Raw genomic sequence first — 19,577 nt, forward strand, 5'->3', positions numbered from 1 at the left:
AAGATGGCTTGATTGAAATCAGTGTAAAATGTTTTGTATTCTTATAATAGTAGTGATGTCTAAACTGTGGCCTCTGTTCTCTCTGCTGGTGCTGGAGAGCAAGGAGATCACAGATAACGCATGATTTACGATGAGAAGTGAAGAAAATGCCACCTCTCAGATAAAGACAGTGTCTAATTGGTCAGATCTCTTCCAGGAGGTTGGACAAACATTTGAGTTTAAAATCTTAGACCCGAACAAAGATTTGTCTTAAGAGAAGTATGAAGGAGAAAAAGTGCGCGAAGGGAGATGAAGAGATAAACCAGATAGACTAGCAACTATGTAGACGTGCAGAGGCGAAAGAAACCAAATCAAGAACAGAAGAACGGGTTCAACACAGCTTCATTCAAGCCATCTAACTACTCTCGTCTCAATTTTCTTTCTTTTCTGAGTTTTCCTTTCTTTTCCGTTGTGAGTCACCGTTCTAAGCTAAGTTTTGCGACAAAGTTTCGGTCCACAATTCGACTGCAAAGCCAGCTTCAAACAAAGACTTGCCATCCATCTGCCAGCACACCACGTGATTGGCCAACCCAGACATCTATCCCAGCACGAGGACACCAGCCAACGAACGAACTCGGGAAACCCCTTTTACACCGACAAAGGGAATCCCCAAAAAGGAACGCAAACAATCAAGTAGCCTCCAGACTTTTAAGCTGAACTGGTGTATTTGATACAGATTTAATAACCCACCTAAGAAACGATAGAAGGGTTAAACTAATGATTGATGGTTCGTTCAGGTTATTCTTAAGTGCATCTTGAGATTTCATCTCACTTTTGAAACTCTTTCCTCACTCTCTTTCTTTCTGCAACTCGTATGAATGTGTGTACGTGTGTTTGTGTTAGATATTAGTTTTATGTGTTAGAATAACCAGTAAAGTCTTGTTTGTCTTTTAAAGAGAAGTGTTACTTGTTTAATTTAATGTCTTAAACTGCTGATCTAAGTTACCTTGCTAACTATAGTGTTTCACTATAGTTTGGATATTTATATCCACTGCAGAGCTGATAGTTACAGCCAGTTCAAATGAACCCTGAACGAGTCATTTGCTCGGTTGTAATAAGTGATTCTTTCGAATTCCCCATAAATTAATTAATAATTCCTTTGAGCTAAATTGACCTGTCAGAATCACTCTATTAACGTTACAATATATACAGGGTTGTGTTATAAATGCCAAGTGCTGTAGTAAATCAATTCTGCCTCAGATTTCATTGTACCGTTTCACAAACCAAGAGGGATGTCTAGTGACTTGTCTAGGGATTTGTCAACCCACAAGTGTCTTAATGTGACACTTGTGGGTTGACAAATCTGGATTAATGTCAGATATGCAAAATAAATTAAATTTATCCAGGAACTGGGTTACGCAAATTTAAAAATGTAAAGTATATGTGAACAGCCATAGTGTTGCTAGCCATTCGAATCAATGAATTTTCTATTTCAGCATTGTTTTCAGCATTAAGCATGAACTATTTTTATACTCAAAAAATAACTTGTAACACCACAGTATTCACCTCAACAGAAGCTGCATAAAATTTCTAATGTATACATATCCTAGAGTATTTTTGTTTTTTTGGCTCACCACCTCTAAACCTCAGTGATTCTAATCCAACTGTAAACCCCTGCTGAGAGTTCAGAAGGGTACAGTTTGTTTCACACAGGCTTGTAAAATTTGCTTTTGATGATGAGCATTGTGGTGTAATGCTCTATTTAATAACTGACTGACATGTGCTTTTTGAGTTTAGATATGGAAATGGCCATTTGTATCACTGAATATAGTGGTTTAAGAAAATTAAAAATGAGTTTTAAGAAAATTAAGAGTAGAATATAAGCCTGATTCTCAAACGACTAGCCACTGCACATCTGCTTCATCCAACAGGCAATTTTAAACAATGTCTCTCAGTAGCATTTACATTTTCCTTGTTGGCTTTACTAATTGTTTCTTTTTCGAAGTTTCTTTCTCAAAATCTGAGTTCAGCTTGGAAGGAGATTACTTATTGGGTGGCCTTTTCACTTTACATGAAATTGACCATGAGACACCCCCGTTCTCCCCAGAGACCACTGAATGTTTCAGGTAAGGGAGGACATTTTTATCAGCTGGGTTGCCTGTATTGTAAATCAAAGCAGCATTTCCTCACAGTCACATTTATAAACTGAAACTTTAATGACATGCTATTAACTTCCTCACTGATGTTTTCAAGGCACAGTCCCTCAAAATCTGGCTATCAGATGTTGCAAGTTATGAGGTTTGCTGTTGAAGAGATTAATAACTCCACTCTTCTGCCCAATGTTTCTTTGGGCTATGAAATTTTTGACCATTGTTCTAATACATTAAATTTCCATTCAGTCTTGAGTTTTATCTCAAACAATGGATCAATAAAACCTAAAGAAAAACGGAACAACTATCAGCCTAAAGTGATTGCTTTAACAGGGCCCTTGGGAAGCAATCAAACTATTACTATTGCACCACTATTCACAATGGACCTTATACCTATGGTAAGTTAAGATTGTTTTTATAGTTTGCATAATGAAATACTTACACACTCACTTACTGCCCTTTGTTCAGGACTGCACAGTTACTATATGTACAGTAAGATGCTAATGAATTGTTTATAATATTTGATTGTCTACTGTTTCAAAGGTGAATTATGGAGCTTCTAACTCTGCATTAAGCAACATATTTAAGTATCCTGCTTTTGTAAGAACAATGCCTAGCAACAAAGACCTGATAGAAATGATTATTCACATCATTCAATGGTTTGGATGGAACTGGGTTGCCGTTCTTGGTAGCCAAGATAATTACAGTTCAGACGGACTAAAGCTGTTTAACAAGTATATAAGGAATACTGACATTTGTCTGGCCTATGAAGAGGGTCTAAGCCTAAATGCAAACTACAGTCTAACACTTCAAAAGATTGATATGCTCAATATCAATGTCATTGTTGTTTTTGCTAAGCCACAATATGCAAGCAAAATTATCAAAGCAGCCATAGCAAACAACATCCAAGACAAAGTATGGATTGCAAGTCAAGCATGGGCTATGGATCAACAGCTTCCCAGAGAGCCAGGAATTGGGAAAATTGGCACAATCATTGGTATTACAGAGAGATTGTTGACATTGCCTGGATTTAATGAATTTGTCTATAAAGACAAGAGATCAACTGATGTCACCCATAATGAAGAGAGTGACATCCAGAGTAAGAGTAAGACATGTAATCAAGTTTGTGATTACTGCACATTGTGGACCGCAGAGGAGATTATAAATGAGAATCCCACTTCCTCTTTTGCCATTTATGCTGCCATATACACCATAGCTCATGCATTACATAAGGTTCTGCAGTGCGACATGAATGGATGCCGCAAAAACACAGTGGTAAAGCCATACATGGTAAGAGAATTCATTTGAATTTATGACAAGTTGATCAAAATATTACATTATAGAAGTAACAATGTTTTATTTAATTAAAGTTATAGTAATATTATATTTGGTCTTTTTTGTTAAATAATCACCACAACTCACAACAGCTTCTGGGAGAAATGAAGAAGTTGGATTTTCCACTCAATGGTCGTCAGGTGAAATATGATGATTATTATGATCCACCCATCAATTATGCAGTTGTGCTCTGGCACACTGATGTAAATCCTCCACAGTTTGAGATGGTGGGCACATATGATACATATCCAGAACTGACTTTTACAATCAACAACTCTCTCCTGCCCTGGCATAACAAAGGTTCTGTAAGTCTTAATTTGATGAGCCTTTATCTAAACATTTAGCTTTATAGATTCCCGTTTTTCTCAATCAAATTTAAAATATTCACATCAAGACTATTAGATGCTCTCTGTTAATTAATTTTTCATAAAGCTGGTAACACTTTATTTTAATGTGTCCTTGTTGCACGTTACATGTAATTACTATATTAATAACTATAAATTATGCATAATTACATGCAGCCAACCATAAACCAAACCCTAATCCTACTCTAACCCTATAGCACTGGGCACAGGCACTCTCAACCCTGGTCCTCAAATAGCCACTGTCCTGCAGAGTTCAGCTCCAACCCTAATCAAACACACCTGAACCAGCTAATTAAGATCTTCAGGATTACTAGAAAGCTACAGACAGATGGCTTTGATCAAGGTTGGAGTTAAACTCTGCAGAAAAGTTCCCTCGAGGACCAGGGTTGAAAACCCATGCTATAGCAAGTACATGTAGTTCAGGGATGGGCAACTTTGGTCCTGGAGAGCCATTTATACTGTCCTACAGAGTTTAGCTCCAACCCTGAAAAATCACCTGCCTGTAATTTTGTAGTAATCCTGAGGACCTTGATTAGCTTGTTCAGGTGTGTTTTATTAGGGTTAAAGCTAAACTCTGTAGGACAGTGGCCAGGACCTAAGTTGCCTATCCCTGATGTATATTAATATTACTCAGTAAATGTATAATTACACTGTAACAGGCAAAAATGAAACTTTTCTCTGTCTTACCCCTTACTCTTACCCCTTCCCCTCGGTTTTGCGCGTTCATGTGAGGGGAAGTGGTGTCCCAATTCTCATTTTGATTAAGGGCTAGGGCCAAGGCGTAGGGCTATATAGCCCTTGAAACGAAGTCTGCGGAGGACCACACTTGAAAGAGAGGGGTAGGAATTTCTCAGAAGTGATTCGCACAAATGTATGTATTTTCTAGCCTAGAAATCTAGACGCACCCTAGCGGCAGCAAAATGTATTTCGCAGCCAGGGTAGTCTAGCAACTCTCAATAAACCTTCTCGCTGCAAAAACCCAGATTGGGTCAGGCCAATCACGTTGTGTATAGAGTAGGCGGGGGCGGGCTTAACATACACGACAGAGTTGCGACGGTTACCTGGCTGCTGCTACTTGAAAACAAAGAATGGCGGCTGCTGATGGAGAACAACGGGTTTTAGAATCGGCTTTGGCCGCGACTCTGGAGGACTTGGAGTTAGGTTTTTCTTTGAGAACAGAGCAAAGAACGGCACTTAAGTCATTCTTAAAAAAAGGAAGATGTGTTCGTCGTTTTGCCAGCCAGATATGGCAAAAGTTGAATCTATCAACTAAGCTCCGCTGTTGGGAAAACGCTCTGGTTGGTTGAAGCGCTGTCCTATTGCGTGAAGAGGGAATTTGAAAAACAGCCGTTTATCCCGCCCCTCGGAGTGAGACGTGTCTGTGGTGAGTTTCCAGACCTAACATCTTGATGTAGGTCTGGCTTGCCAGGCTATGTATTTTCAGCAGTTTAATGACACTCGTGTTTTATGATACCTTTAATAAAAACGTTCAAGCGGTTTTAATTGTAATGTTTTTGCTTTGAATCACTAGTTAACCGCTAGCTAGCAGCTATATGCGCTATTTGCCGTTTGCTAATGTTTTGCTTATGTTGTCGCCGGCGCCGCCTTTAAATACAATAACAATGTCTTTGACTGATGGCACACAAGCGTGCAAAGATAAAGGGAGACCAGGCAATCGATATCACAACCCGAGACGACGGCATCTTCGTTTGTTTATGTCAACGCGCATCGCCTCTGTTGACGTAGCAGCCAGCTAGCGGAAAGGGAAGATGACGCAAACGGTAATCGAGTGGTGTCTCATTTCTTAGAGAAACGTTCTTCCCCCTACCCCCCTTCACTCGGTATCGAAGGGCAAGGGGAAGACGCAGACAAAGGGGTAGGGGAAGGGGAAGGGGTAAGACAGAGAAATGAGATTGGCCCTAAACTGTAACCAAAGATCTCTTTTTTCTATGTTTGGAAGCAAGATTTTAGAATTTTGGGGGGTGTTTAAGGGAATTATGTAATTTGTGTTCAGATGAGTTAATTGTTTAAGAATACTGACACAGTTTAGAAAAATGTGTAAAATCAGTTGAGAAAAACTTTAACATTAATAACACATTTTCTTATTCCTTAAAGGTTCCTTTCTCAAACTGCTCTGCTGAGTGCAATGAGGGATTTTCAAGGCAACCTAGCAGTTTTCATCGTTGCTGTTTTATGTGTAAAAAATGCCCACCTAACAGCTATGTGGATTATTCTCGTAAGTACAACTAAAGTTTCCAAAAATTAAATGTTTATAAACATTACATTAAGTTCGAATTTACAGGTTTTTTTTTATTTCTTTGTGTTACAAAAGCTAATTTTTTTTAAGTCTTAGATGTAATCTCACAAAACAATGATCAAAACCACAATGTTTAAAAAGGATGTGTGAGTGTGTGAGTGTGTGAGTGTGTGTGTGTGTGTGTGTGTGATCCCGGTAAACCCTACATTATGAGGACAGATGGCAATATCAAAAATCCTTCTCCTTGTGAGGCCATTTTTGGTCCCCATGAGGAAAACAGCTTATAAATCAGACTAAGTGATGTTTTTGGAAAATGTTAAAATACAGTTTTTCTAAAATACAATTTTCTCTGATGGTTAGGTTTAGGGGGTAGAATATACAGTTTGTACAGTATAAAAATCATTATGTCCATTGAATGCACAAAACATCATGGAAATGTCGTATCTTATTCACATCTTTTTATCATACAAATTATGGAGGTCTGTTTTTTTGGAGGTCTCCTACAATAGGTTTACTTGCATCAACGGCCAAAAATCCCTTTTATTTTCTCATAATATACATTGCACATCACCACATTTTCCAATGATTCTCAAAAGACTTATCCAAAGACACAGTGTCTCTAAACCCCTCCTATCTGTGAGCCTACTCTGCTCTGATTGGCCAGATATCTGTCTACCGTCTATATTTGTCTACCGTTTACTGCATATGTTGGAAACGAAATGACCATAACTGAATTTCAGCTCCAGAGGCTTGTACACACTAAAGACAGTAATGATGGCGTAGATTTTAACCTATCAATCTGAGCGTGAGTCTGATGATGAAACATTGAAAGCTAGTTATTCAACCCGAACCTCCGTCGCAAGGACGACTTGAGCAGGACGTTTCTCAGTGATACGCTACTCAGTTTGACGTTCATCATGAGGTGTTGCAACTGTAATTCCTCACCATCAGCATTAACAAGTGGATGTCCATAAACAAACCGATGTGTATATTGCTAATTAATAGCAGTGCACAGGAAGTGTATCAGTTACAGCGTGTACATTACGTGAATGACTAACATTAAAGTTTGTAAAACAAATCTTGCTACATCCTTTTCATCATTACTCAAAGTAGAAAGAACATCAGACAATCTGCATTAATGGACACAATTTCAGGTAATAGGGTCACACTGCTGATTAGTAGAAGTATTTCAGAAGAGACAGTAGTAACGTGAGTTAGCCAGAGACCTACACAATATAAAACACAAAACTACTTATTTTTGAACACCTGGTAGAAAATACATACATCAATGTCAGGCACTGTAATTTGCTCTGGCCCCCTTCCTGTTCGCCGGAGTGATAAGATACTTAGTAGACTGTCCTCACTCAGTGGCTGGCTGTCTGAGTGGTGTCCGCACTAATAGAATATAGAATTATTCTATAATTTTGAATTCATAGACAATTGGAAAAGTTTCTGTTGAAAAGAGATAGTATTCATTCTTCCTGGGATGGTGCTGCTCTTCTCTCTAGTAATATGGCACATATCCTTAAAGCTCAAACATGAATTGGGGCTCAAGGTCAGGAAGCAGACAGACTGGCTAAACCGACCGTCTGCTAGCTGTCTCACATCACTGAGGTCAGATAAATCCCATCACATAGAGACTCTTTCACCTACAGTAGATATCATCATATAGAGACTGTGTCTGATCCCTGAATTAGGAAATACAAAAAAACTTCCAAACCTATTTAAGGGTAAAATTTTTATTGATGTTCAACAGATAAAAAACAGACATAGGCTAATACAAATGAACAAATGATAAAAGCTCAGGTTGCTGAATATTCGATCCTTTACTTCAAAAGCACTTATTGTTAATGATATGATCACAGATTATAACCTAGATGTGCTGTGTTTGACAGACATCTAGCTAAAACCAGACGATTACATTACTTTAAATGAGTCCACCCCTGAAGTGTTAAGAAATAATCAGAAGATTCAATTGCAAAATGAAAGATTTGTTTATTGAGAGCTGGTCAGATGCTGGGAGAGTGATGGTGTGCAATTGTCCGGTATGAAGCCCATGGCGGCACAGAGACGCTGAGGACAACCCGATCTCTCCGGTGATGGTGATGATGGGGAAACACAGGTCTAAACACGGGTTTAAAATATAAGGCTTTGCTCGTGTTGGATAGCCGCAAATGTGCAACTTTATCGCTGAGGAAGCACGCAGATAACTGTGGTAACAAACCAAGCAGTTCTATCGAACAGTATTTTTCAAATTTAACACTGTTAAGTACTGTATGTGTGGTGTGCAGGGCATATTTGAACCCAAAACTGTCAGATGTAGGCTAGACGAAATTGCGTGGCAGATTTAGTGTTTTGTAGATTTGTAAAATGTAATAAGGCTACTCAGTTTTGTGGTAACATTAGCCATGTTCTTCATGTACCAGCCTTTTGACAGCTTCGGCTGAAGTTGTGCTTGTGTTAATGGTCGTGTAATAACTTCTGTATGACCCGGCAATAAACATTTTTGTAAGTGTGTCTATACTGTGATAGTCTAAACTGATTTTATTTTGGTTGCGGGTCGGGTGGTCGGTTCTATTTTAAGCGAGTCGGGTCGGGTGCGGATTTTAATTAGTGCTGCTGTCGGAAAACGGGTCGGATGCAGCTCTGAGCACTGTGGGTACGGGCGGGTGCGGATTTACAAAATCTGATCCATGCAGGACTCTGGACCAAGGTCTCGAAGGGACAGACAGTGGTTGGAGTAACCCATCAGGAGGTCGGTTAGACGTCTTACCAATGGCACAAACTGAGCAAGCCAAAACAAAACTGCGAATGTCGCGAGCCATTAACGGCCACCAGAATCATTGCTTTATTAAAAAGCTGGTGCGGTTTACTCCTGGATGACAAGCCACGTTGGAGCAATGACCCCATCGTATGACTTCGGACCTTAACTCCTCTGGTACAAACAACTGACTCTGTGGGCAGCCGGGCGGAGGCGTTACCCCTTCTAAGGCTGTCTTGACCTTCGATTCGACCTCCCATGTGAGTGTGGAGATAACTAGTTTCTCGTGGTAAAATGCACTCAGGAGTAACCAGGCGTTCGGATGGATCAAAAATACGAGATAAGGAATCGGGTTTAATGTTCTTGGACCCCGGGCGGTACAAGAGAGAAAAATCTAAACATCCGAAAAAAAAGTGCCCACCGAGCCTGCCTGGAGTTGAGTCTTTTAGCAGATCTAATATATTCAAGGTTCTTGTGATCGGTCCAAACGATAAAAGGTACCCCAGAACCTTCTAACCAATGATGCCACTCTTCCAATGCCAACTTGACTGCCAACAACTCTGTTACCAATGTCATAGTTATGTTCGGCAGGTGATAAATGGTGGGATAAAAACGTGCAAGGATGCATCTTGTCGTCTGTGGAAGAGAGTTGGGAGAGAACTGCACCTACCCCTACCTCTGACGTGCCGACCTCCACCACGAACTGACATGTGGGATCAGGGGCGACTAAGATGGGAGCCGGAACAAATTGACTTTTGAGGTTGGCGAATACAGCCTCCGCTGTATCAGACCACCTGAACGTCGTTCTGGGGGAGGTCAAGGCGTTCAGAGTTAGTGGCTGAAGTTAGTTGGCTGAAGTTGCGAATGAAACGCCAATAGAAGTTGGCGAAACCCAGAAACCTCTGTAGGGCCTTACGGGAATCTGGACTTGGCCAATCTATCACAGCCTTAATCTTGTCAGGATCCATACGCACTCCCTCAGAAGAGACGATGTAGCCTAGGAAAGGGACAGACTGTACATGAAAAGCACATTTCTCCGCCTTGACAAAAAGCCCATTCAACCCGATCTCTCCGGTGATGGTGATGATGATGAAGATGATGAAGTCCAGGGAATAGCGGAGATGACTCGGGGACCGGAGATCAGGAAGTAGACGGCTTGAAGAACCAGGAGTGCTGAACACGGAGGACATACAGGAACAGGACACAGGCAGGAAACAACACACGGAAACATCCACAACGATCTGACAAAGACAAGGCGACAACAGCGAGACTAAAAAGGGTTCGCTGATCAGCTGCAGCTGGCGTGCTGATCAGCGGCAGTGATCAGCGACCACGACCACATGCACATACACACACACACATAACACAAGACGAGAAAGGAGACAGCGAATTCATAAACCGTGACACCAAGATTATTGTTATAAACATGAGCCTCATCTGAAAGGCAAAGGGGGAGGTGTCACTGTAATTTGTAGTAATATCTTCAGAATTACTGAGAAGTGACGAAGTGTTTGTGCTTAATGTAACACTATCTAGTGTACTATACTGGCCACCAGGGCACCATAAAGACTTTATCAAAGAATTTGATCATTTTCTATCAGAGTTAGTACTGGCTGCAGATAAAGTCCTAATTGTTAGTGATTTTAATATACATGTACTGTAGATAACGAAAAAGATGCATTGGTATTGGCATTTAAAGATAGTTAGACAACACATGTCAGGACCTACTCATTGTCGTAATCATACTCTAGATCTAATATTATCACATGGAATCAATGTTGATGTCGTTGACATTCTGCAGCAGAGCGATGACATCTCAGATCATTATCTAGTCTCATGTAAACTTCATTTAGCCAAGGCTGCAAAGCTGACTCCGTGTTACAATTATGTTAGACCTATCACTTATGCTATTAAAGATTGCTTTATTAATAACATTCCTGATCAGTTTCATCATCTCAGCATCCCAGATAGCTTAGAAGAACTAGATATTGCGACAGAAACTTTTGACTCTCTCTTTTCCAGCACTTTAGACACAGTTGCTCCTTTGCGCTTAAAGAATATTAAAGAAAATAATCCAATGCCGTGGTACAAGGAGCACACTCGGGGACTTAAGAGAGCAGCCAGAAAAATGGAGCGCAACTGGAAGAAAACCAGTTGTGTGTGAAGAGTGGGAGAACAGGGTTGCATTGACAATCCAACACAATGGGCAGCACATTGAACACATTTTATAAGTGGTCAGAAACTTGTAAATTTGTAAAAAACATGGTGGCTGGTGTCTCTATTTTCACGTTCCGTGTAATAGAATCGCCAATAACTAGGGCACAGGTGTGCAGGATTCTCAGTTGGTGCTTCACTGAGTGGGGAGAACCTGTTTGATGTTGTAATCGGAACGGAAGAGCAGTGTTTTGTTCTGCGACTATAGCATATCACGGTCACCCAATTGCCCTGCTGCATGGGCTCTACAGCCGGAACCGAAAAATATGCAGAGTTCACTAAGCTAGTCGCATCCAAAGCAGTATATAAAGCACTTGCATTCTTACTATCCTTGATTAAAGTTTGGATACGTGTCTCTAGTTCTTAGAGATCTACATCTAGTCTCTAAATCTTCCCTGTCAGCCTGACTATCTCCCTGCATTTATCACATGTGAAGCCCTCAACGCTGACAGAGAATGCTATACTATACATGTGGCATGAAGTGCAAGTGACAATAACAGGAGAAGACATGACTTGCGTGTTTGTTGACTGATCCTACTGTTTGATAGACTCGTAAAAGTCATGCTCGATTTTCTATGTGTATGCCAGGTTTAAGAGATGTGTTTTTTGTCAAGATTTAAACTGACATAGTGTGTCTGCTTCCCGGACAATGTTAGGAAGACTGTTCCAGAGTTTTGGTACTAAATAGGAAAACAGCAGCCAGCAGTCTACCGCCAGCAACCACATTTTTCACTGGAAGCATATGTCATAATTTAGATATATTTTTAAGATGGAAGAATGCGGTTTTACTGATGCTAGAATCGTGGCTTTCAAATGAAAGATTGGTATCAAAGAGCACACCCAGGTTCCTAACCGACGACAAAGACTTGACAGAGCAGCCATCAATTGTTTTCTAGATTAGTATGTGCAGAGGTTTCCAATCATTAGAAACTCTGTTTTTTTCTTAACTAAGTAATAAGAAATTACTAGTCATCCAAATTTTTATATCAGCTATGCATTCTGTTAATTTCTTGAATGGGCAAGTTTCGTCGGGGCGCTAAGAGATATAGAGCTGAGTATCATCGGCAAAACAGTGAAAACTAATCTCATGCTTCCTAATGATATCTCCTAAGGGTAGCATGTACAGAGTGAACAGCAGTCGTCCTAGTACTGAGCCTTGTGGTACACCATACTGAACTTGTGATCGATGAGACATTTCTTCATTTACTGTTACAAACTGATAACGGTCAGATAATTATGATTTAAACCTGCTAATGCAATTCCACTAATGCCAACATAATTTTCGAGTCTATTTAAAAGAATGTTGTGGTCGATAGTGTCAAATGCAGCACTAAGATCGAGTAACACTAATAGAGAGACACAACCACGATTGGATGATAAGAGCAAATCATTTGTGACTCTAACGAGAGCTGTCTCAGTACTATGGTACGGTCTAAATCCTGACTGGAAATCCTCACAGATACCATTTCTTTCTAAAAAGGAAAATAGTTGTGAGGATACTGCTTTTTCTAGTATCTTTGACAAAAAGGGTAGATTCAAGATCGACCTGTAATTGACTAATTCTCTAGGATCAAGTTGCGTTTTTTTTAATAATAGGTTTAATAATAGCCATCTTAAAAGTTTTCGGTAAATATTGTAGTGACAAAGATGAATTGATATTAAGAAGAGGATCTATGACCTCTGGAAGCATTTCTTTCAGTAGCTTAGTCGGTATAGGGTCTAACATACATTTTGTCGATTTAGATGATTTAACGAGTTTAGACAATTCTTCCTGTCTTATTGCAATGAATGAATGGAATTTTTCCTCAGGGACACTACAATGCAATGGCTGATGCGATACTGTAGTAGATGGTTGCATAGTTATTATTTTCTCTCTAATATTATCAATCTTGTAAGTAAAGAAGTTCATAAAGTCTTTGGAAACTTCAGAAGTAGAAGCTTTATTGCTTAGTAATTTAGCCACTGTGTCAAATAAATACATGTGTTCGTTTACCACGGCGTTGGACTGTGTCTAAAAACAACTGTGTCTAAAAGTGCTGGTAAAGTGCTCGCAATATCGAGTTATTCTAAGGTATCTGGGATGCTGAGATGATGAAACTGATCAGGAATGTTATTTATAAAGCAATCTTCAGTGGTAGTAGAAGTGATAGCTCTAACATATTTGTAACACAGAGTCAGCTTTGCAACCTTGGCTAAATGGAGTATACACGATGATCTGAGATGTGATCGCTCTGCTGCAGAATGTCAACAAGTTAATCATCTCATTAGCTCATTTGTTTGGTATTTAAGACCCGTGTTTTGTTCTGTTCAGTTGTCTGTTAATGTTAAAAAAAAGAAAAAAAATTCTAGTATTTCGAGATTAAAGTCGAAATATTTTGAGATTAAAGTCGAAATATTTTGAGATTAAAGTCGAAATATTTTTAGATTAAAGTCGAAACATTTCGAGATTAAAGTCGAAACATTTCGAGATTAAAGTCGAAACATTTCGAGATAAAAGTCTAAACATTTCGAGATTAAAGTCGAAACATTTCGAGATTAAAGTCGAAACATTTCGAGATTAAAGACGAAATATTTTTAGATAAAAGTTGAAACATTTCGAGATGAAAGTCGAAACATTTCGAGATTAAAGTCGAAACATTTTGAGATTAAAGTCGAAACATTTCGAGAATAAAGTCGAAACATCACCAGAATACAGTCTTCTACAAGTTGCGTGTGTGTGCATTCATAAGGGCGCGCGTCCACTGGTGCATAGGGCGTGTTTCCAATTCTGAAATGTTTTTTTTGTGCGTGTGTGTGTGTAAAGAAATGCACATGTGAAGTCGAACTGCCTCGGACATGGATCTACACAAAATAGTAGCTTTTTAGTTTTATCTTTATCTTTCAACAAAAAAGAAAATTCGACAGGTGCCAATCTACCAACATGCATTATCATGGCATTGCCTATAGAAGAGCACACAGACTCCGCCGGAGTAGGTTCACAATCTGGTCGAAACTTTATGTGGCAGTGTTTTTGACGTGTTTTCGTGCTCATCTATAATAGGCAACACTATCTGGGTCGAGAACACTTAACAGTAACCGCACTGATTCCATCTTCACCGTAAATAGGCTACGTTCTGGATACATTTTAAGTGCATCATTCTGTATCCAATCATTTGGCCGGATCCCGTGATTTCCTCAAATATAATACCACTGGTGGTGGTTGAGGAGAGATTCCCTGAAATGATTGTAAAGCGCTTTTAAGTGTAGGCCTACAGTAAACATGAAAGCGCTATATAAATGCCTCATTCATGCATTCATTCATTCATAAAGCTGGATATCTTGATCCAGTCTGAAAAGTGTTTTCGCCAGGCTAAAGTCTGTTTCGGCGCACTATATTTTACGTCCTATAGCCTAATGCCATGTTGGTAGACCTGTAGATTTTCCTTTTGTTGAAAGCCAAGATTAAAGCAATTATTTTGTGTATATCCAGTTTACACACACACACACACACACACACACACACACACACACGCACGCACGCACACGCATGAATGCCTTTGCGGCAATGTGAAATAATGGCAAGCACACACACAACTTCTACAGAATTTTTTACGGATTTTTTTTTTTTTTTTTTTTTACGTTGAAAATAGTACTAAAGCAAAGTATATTCTTTTAAATTATAGTATTAGTTTAATAATTACCATTTTTAAAAGTATGCTGAAGTGTACTGTACTTTCTTTTTTTCACAAAGCTTTTGGAAAATACTATTACTAACTTAGCTAGCCTACATTTTACTGTTTTTCAGGGGACCCCTTTACCTGTTTTCCATGTGCAGAGAGTGAATGGTCTGATGAAGGCAGCACAACATGTAAGACACGTTCTGTTGTCTATCTTGAGGTCACAGAAATCTTCTCCATTGCTGTCATGGTTTCTGCCATATGCATAATTATTTTACTCATTGCCATATTTTGCCTTTTCTCCTACAATTACAACACACCAGTGGTGAGGTCTGCTGGTGGTAGCATGTGTCTTCTTATGTTGACCTCTTTGATTTTGTCTAGCATAAGTGCATTCTTTTTCGTTGGAAAACCCACATTTGCACATTGCCTCCTGAGAAATGCCATATTTGCATTTTTCTTCACTGTCTGTATTTCCTGTTTGACTGTTCGTTCCTTTCAAATTATTTGTGTTTTTAAAATGGCTGCTCAGTTCCCAAAGGTGCACAGCCTTTGGGTAAAGCACAATGGACAGTGGCTCTTCATTGCATTTTCTTCTGCCCTTCATTTAATTTCTTGTGTGATATGGATGACTGTCTCTCCTGACAAACCCATCGCTGACTCATGGACTTATAAGGACCAAATTATGCTCATCTGTGAAATGGGGAACTCTATAACATTAACCATAGTTGTGTTTATAGGTTGGTTTCTTGGTTTCCTGTGTCTCCTGTTTTCCTACATGGGAAGAGATCTGCCAAAAAATTACAATGAGGCCAAACCAATAACCTTCAGTCTCATTTTGTACTATCTTAGCTGGATTGTGTACTTCACAGCATACCTCTCTGTCAAAAGCAAGTATGTCACCCTTTTGAACGCATTGGCCCAGATATCCAGTATAAATGGAATTCTCTTTAGCTATTTCATACCAAAATCTTACATCATAATATTCCAACCACAAAAGAACACTCCCGCATACTTTCAAACATCTATTCAGAATTACACCCAAACCATTAGTAGGACTTAGACATTATTCTTAGTGGATCTACCTTATTTTTTAACATAGAGCAGATGCTGCTATTTATAAGTTGTGCGAATGTGCGAAGCTTCCGGCCTCGTCCGCTTCCAGTTATATTAGCTGTGCAAAAACATTCCTTTGTACTGGAATTTGTTATCATATCTGAATCGATTATCATAATCATAAACACACAGATTTGTAGCACAAATAGTTTTACTGTTTACTACACTTTGTTATTCTTCTTGTTATAGAGGCTAATAAATCAGAAGTCTCACACATTCAGAGATTAGCTTACTTTCGAGTTGCAAAATAAGGTGGATAGGATGTGAACGTAGTGTAGCAGCGCAGCGCTTCTGGGTTGTACGTCAGAACGTAGGCTCACTTCCACGGATTCTGTAGCTTGTAGAAACAAAAGATTTTAAAGCATTTAAGCACTGACACCACAAGGCAAACTGCACCTTATCTCGGCGTTCGACAGGGCATTTTGTGAATCAGAAATTGTTATTTGAAGTTCAGTCGATTGGTAAAAGTCAATTTAACAGAAGGCTAAAAATGTTGCTATATTTTGTACAATTTTGGATGGAACGGAATCCCCCATCCACCCGCACTTGCTTGCCCTTATCTTTATTGAAATATCAGAATCAGAAAATAAGCATTATATGGTAAAAAACGCAGAATAGTTGTGATAGGCTATATGAGACGCCGAGCGCGTCCATCTATGGCTCAGCACCAGCCAAAGTCTTCTGGAAGCTAGATTCAAATCTATTTGGCTCAAAAATCTGAGGGGGCACATGCCTCCCAGACTAAAATGCATGTTTGAGCTGTTTTAGTTGAAAGCAACTTGCACTGACATATCTTAAAATATGTCAACGCCATTGTAAGGATGGATTTCTCCTAAGACTGAATTCAAGAATTCGAACTTGCAATGAAACAATAAAACTCACTAATCTGCAGAAGAGATCTAAGGGACAGAGAGCACAACACAACTGGCCCAATCTCATCTCCCCCCACCAAAAAAAAAACAAAAAAAACAATGCCTGTTCTTCTGATGTGGGAGATGCCCCAATAAAGATCGTTGATAACATTTGTCTTTATCCCCCAAACTCAGGCGTGACCACTTGGGGCACGAGAAAGGGTCCAACGAAAGCTGAATAAATATTTGGGTGCTAGATGTTTATTGTTCTTTTGTTCCACTTGGGTATTTAAAGGGAATTGGCAAACCACTCAAGAGGAAGCATCTGTAAACAGAACTTCCCACACTGTTGCCGTGTGTCTCTATTGCCTGGTATGCTGACTCTTTGAAACTATTTTGATATTGCATTTTGAAGGATGTCTCTATGCTGATCAGTTGTGTACTATGTATTCTTTTTTATTCTTTTTATTTGATGTTTAATCCTGCCTGGCAAAAATAAATGTTAACCTTGATTTATTCTGAAATCATTATTTCCAGTAGATTAATGTGGAGTCTGGTGTTTCCGCAAATCTCTGTCCAGGATAGATCAAACCGAAGGCACTAATGAATGGAGCATGGGATAGTTCACCCAAGAATGAAAATGCTGTAATCATTTACTCATCCTCAAGTTGTTTCAAACCTGTATGAATTTTTTTTTTCTGCTGAACACAAAAGTGTAACCAAACAGTTGATGGACCCCATTGACTAACATAGTATTTTTTTTTCCTACTATGGAAGTCAATGGGGTCCATCAACTGTTTGGTTACAGACATTTTTCAAAATATCTTCTTTTGTGTTCAGCAGAAAACATAAATTCATACAGGTTTGAAACAACTTGAGGGTGAGTAAATGACAGAATTTTCATTTTTGGGTGAACTATCCCTTTAAGGAGACCTTCCGATTTCTGACTATAACTGACTTAGCACGTTGCAAGCTCCAACTATTAAAACAAATTACAGCTTTGTTATGAGTCAGCAGTGAGTGGCCGCTTAGGGTAAAATAGTTGCACTGCACCCTCTGACTATTTCAAAACTGGCTGGATTGTGTCCGTGAGCGCACATTCGCAATGTGACGTCTCAAAGCAACACCGGGTCCTTAATGAACGAATATTTGAAATTATGAGATGCCCAGAATAATCCTTGGTCTAAATTAAATCACAACTAATCTGAGAGTCACTTAAATTTAGAGTCAGATTAAATTATTCATGGAGTCAGAATTAAAATAAATTATAGTGATTTTTCCAGAAGCGCCCGAAAAGACTTACACGCTGAATTCCTTCGATAACGGGGCCAGTGGGTGGAGTTTAAACCATTGTTTCTAAATGCACAACAGTAATGTTTTTTTAAGGCATGTTTATAAAAGCTACTTAAATGTCCTAATTGAACTAAGGTCTAATCCTGGCTTAATCTAAGCCCTGTCTTTGAAACCAGGCCATAGATTTGTGAAGTTTGGATCAGCAGTCTTATATGTTTGATTTCATACTAACTGTCTATTCAAACTCACGTGTAACAGTTTATAATAGCCATTTCACCCTGTAGCCCAAGACTGATTGCCCACTGAAGCTAAGCAGAGCTGAGCCTGGTTAGTGCCTGGATGGGAGACCTCCTGGGAAAACTAGCTTGCTGCTGGAAGAGGTGTTAGTGAGGCCAGCAGGGGGTGCTCACCCTGTGGTTTGTGTGGGTCTGTGATAGGGACACTATACTATCAAAAAGCACCGTCCTTCAGATCAGACGGTAAACGCTCGAAAAAGAAAAAAGTTCCTGACTCTCCAGTAGGGATTTAAAAAAAAGTAGGGGTTTAACTCCGGCATCCTGGCAAAATTTGCCCATTGGCCTCTGTCCATCCTCATGGCCTCCTAATCATCCCCATATATACTAATTGTCCTCATTACTGTCTCCTCTCCACCAATAAGCTGCTGTGTGGTGGGCGTTCTGGCGCAATATGGCTGCCGTCGCATAATCCAGGTGGATGCTGCACATTGGTGGTGGTTAAGGAGATTCCCCCCATCCATGTAAAGCGCTTTGAGTGCTGAGAAAAGCACTCTATAAATGTAATGAATTATTATTATAAAATAATGCATTTAATGACAGAAGGACATCTGAACTTTTATACAAAGGACTTTGTACAAAGCATATTGAATATCAAAAATGATTAGTGACCTACAAATAATAACAAATCTGTCCTGCTGTGTATACATTCGTAGTACATTTGCATCAGTGAAAAACATTCCTTTCCTTGTAAAGAATATGTCAACGGTACACAGTTGAAGTACACATCAGCATTGGAAAACCTTTGCTCAGTGAAACATGTTGCATTGCACACATACTTCTATGCAAAATATAGCTCATCCCATATCTCTCCTCAGCACACGTAGAACATACTCTGACTTCACAAAATACATTTTACAAATTATTATGAACATTAATAAATAAAAATAATACAAAAAAAATGACATTCAACAGTAAAAATGTAATCTTCAGCGGCAAGTCATTGAATGTGGAGGGGGTTTTTTTTCACCCAAACTAAGGTGGCCGACAGCCAATCAGAAATGCCAAGGAATGCTCTGGAACGTATCAATCCATTCCTTCTATCCTAGGTGACTCTTGCAGTTAAAAAACATGTTGTAGCATCAAATAACATCTAAGGAATCATTTCATTGTTAAATTTTCCAAGTATTGATTTTGATTTTAGATTGGGAGGAAATTTAGATTGCACATTGAAATACCTCTGACAAGGACCTGCTGGATACCCCCCGCACCAGGTTGCAGACTTTTGGGGATAGGGCTTTCTCTGCCAATGCTCCCACACTCTGGAACAGTCTACCCCTCCGGACTCTGCCCCATCCCTGCCCATG

General features: G+C 39.4%; 1 protein-coding gene across 1 annotated transcript; it reads left to right on the plus strand.

Annotated features, from left to right (window-relative positions):
- Positions 1 to 1,923: 1,923 nt before the first annotated feature.
- Positions 1,924 to 15,780, plus strand: LOC308680723 (taste receptor type 1 member 1-like; the record flags this gene model as incomplete). The annotated part of the gene is made up of 6 exons (XM_081349003.1): positions 1,924 to 2,105; positions 2,233 to 2,527; positions 2,673 to 3,419; positions 3,557 to 3,769; positions 5,945 to 6,065; positions 14,846 to 15,780. 6 exons carry the CDS (start codon positions 1,924 to 1,926, stop codon positions 15,778 to 15,780), a joined length of 2,493 nt encoding a protein of 830 aa, XP_081205129.1.
- Between the last annotated feature and the right edge of the window lie 3,797 nt (positions 15,781 to 19,577).

The sequence above is a fragment of the Scardinius erythrophthalmus genome (genome assembly GCF_964197995.2).
Source record: "Scardinius erythrophthalmus genome assembly, chromosome: 20".
In the NCBI taxonomy this organism is placed as follows: domain Eukaryota; kingdom Metazoa; phylum Chordata; class Actinopteri; order Cypriniformes; family Leuciscidae; genus Scardinius; species Scardinius erythrophthalmus.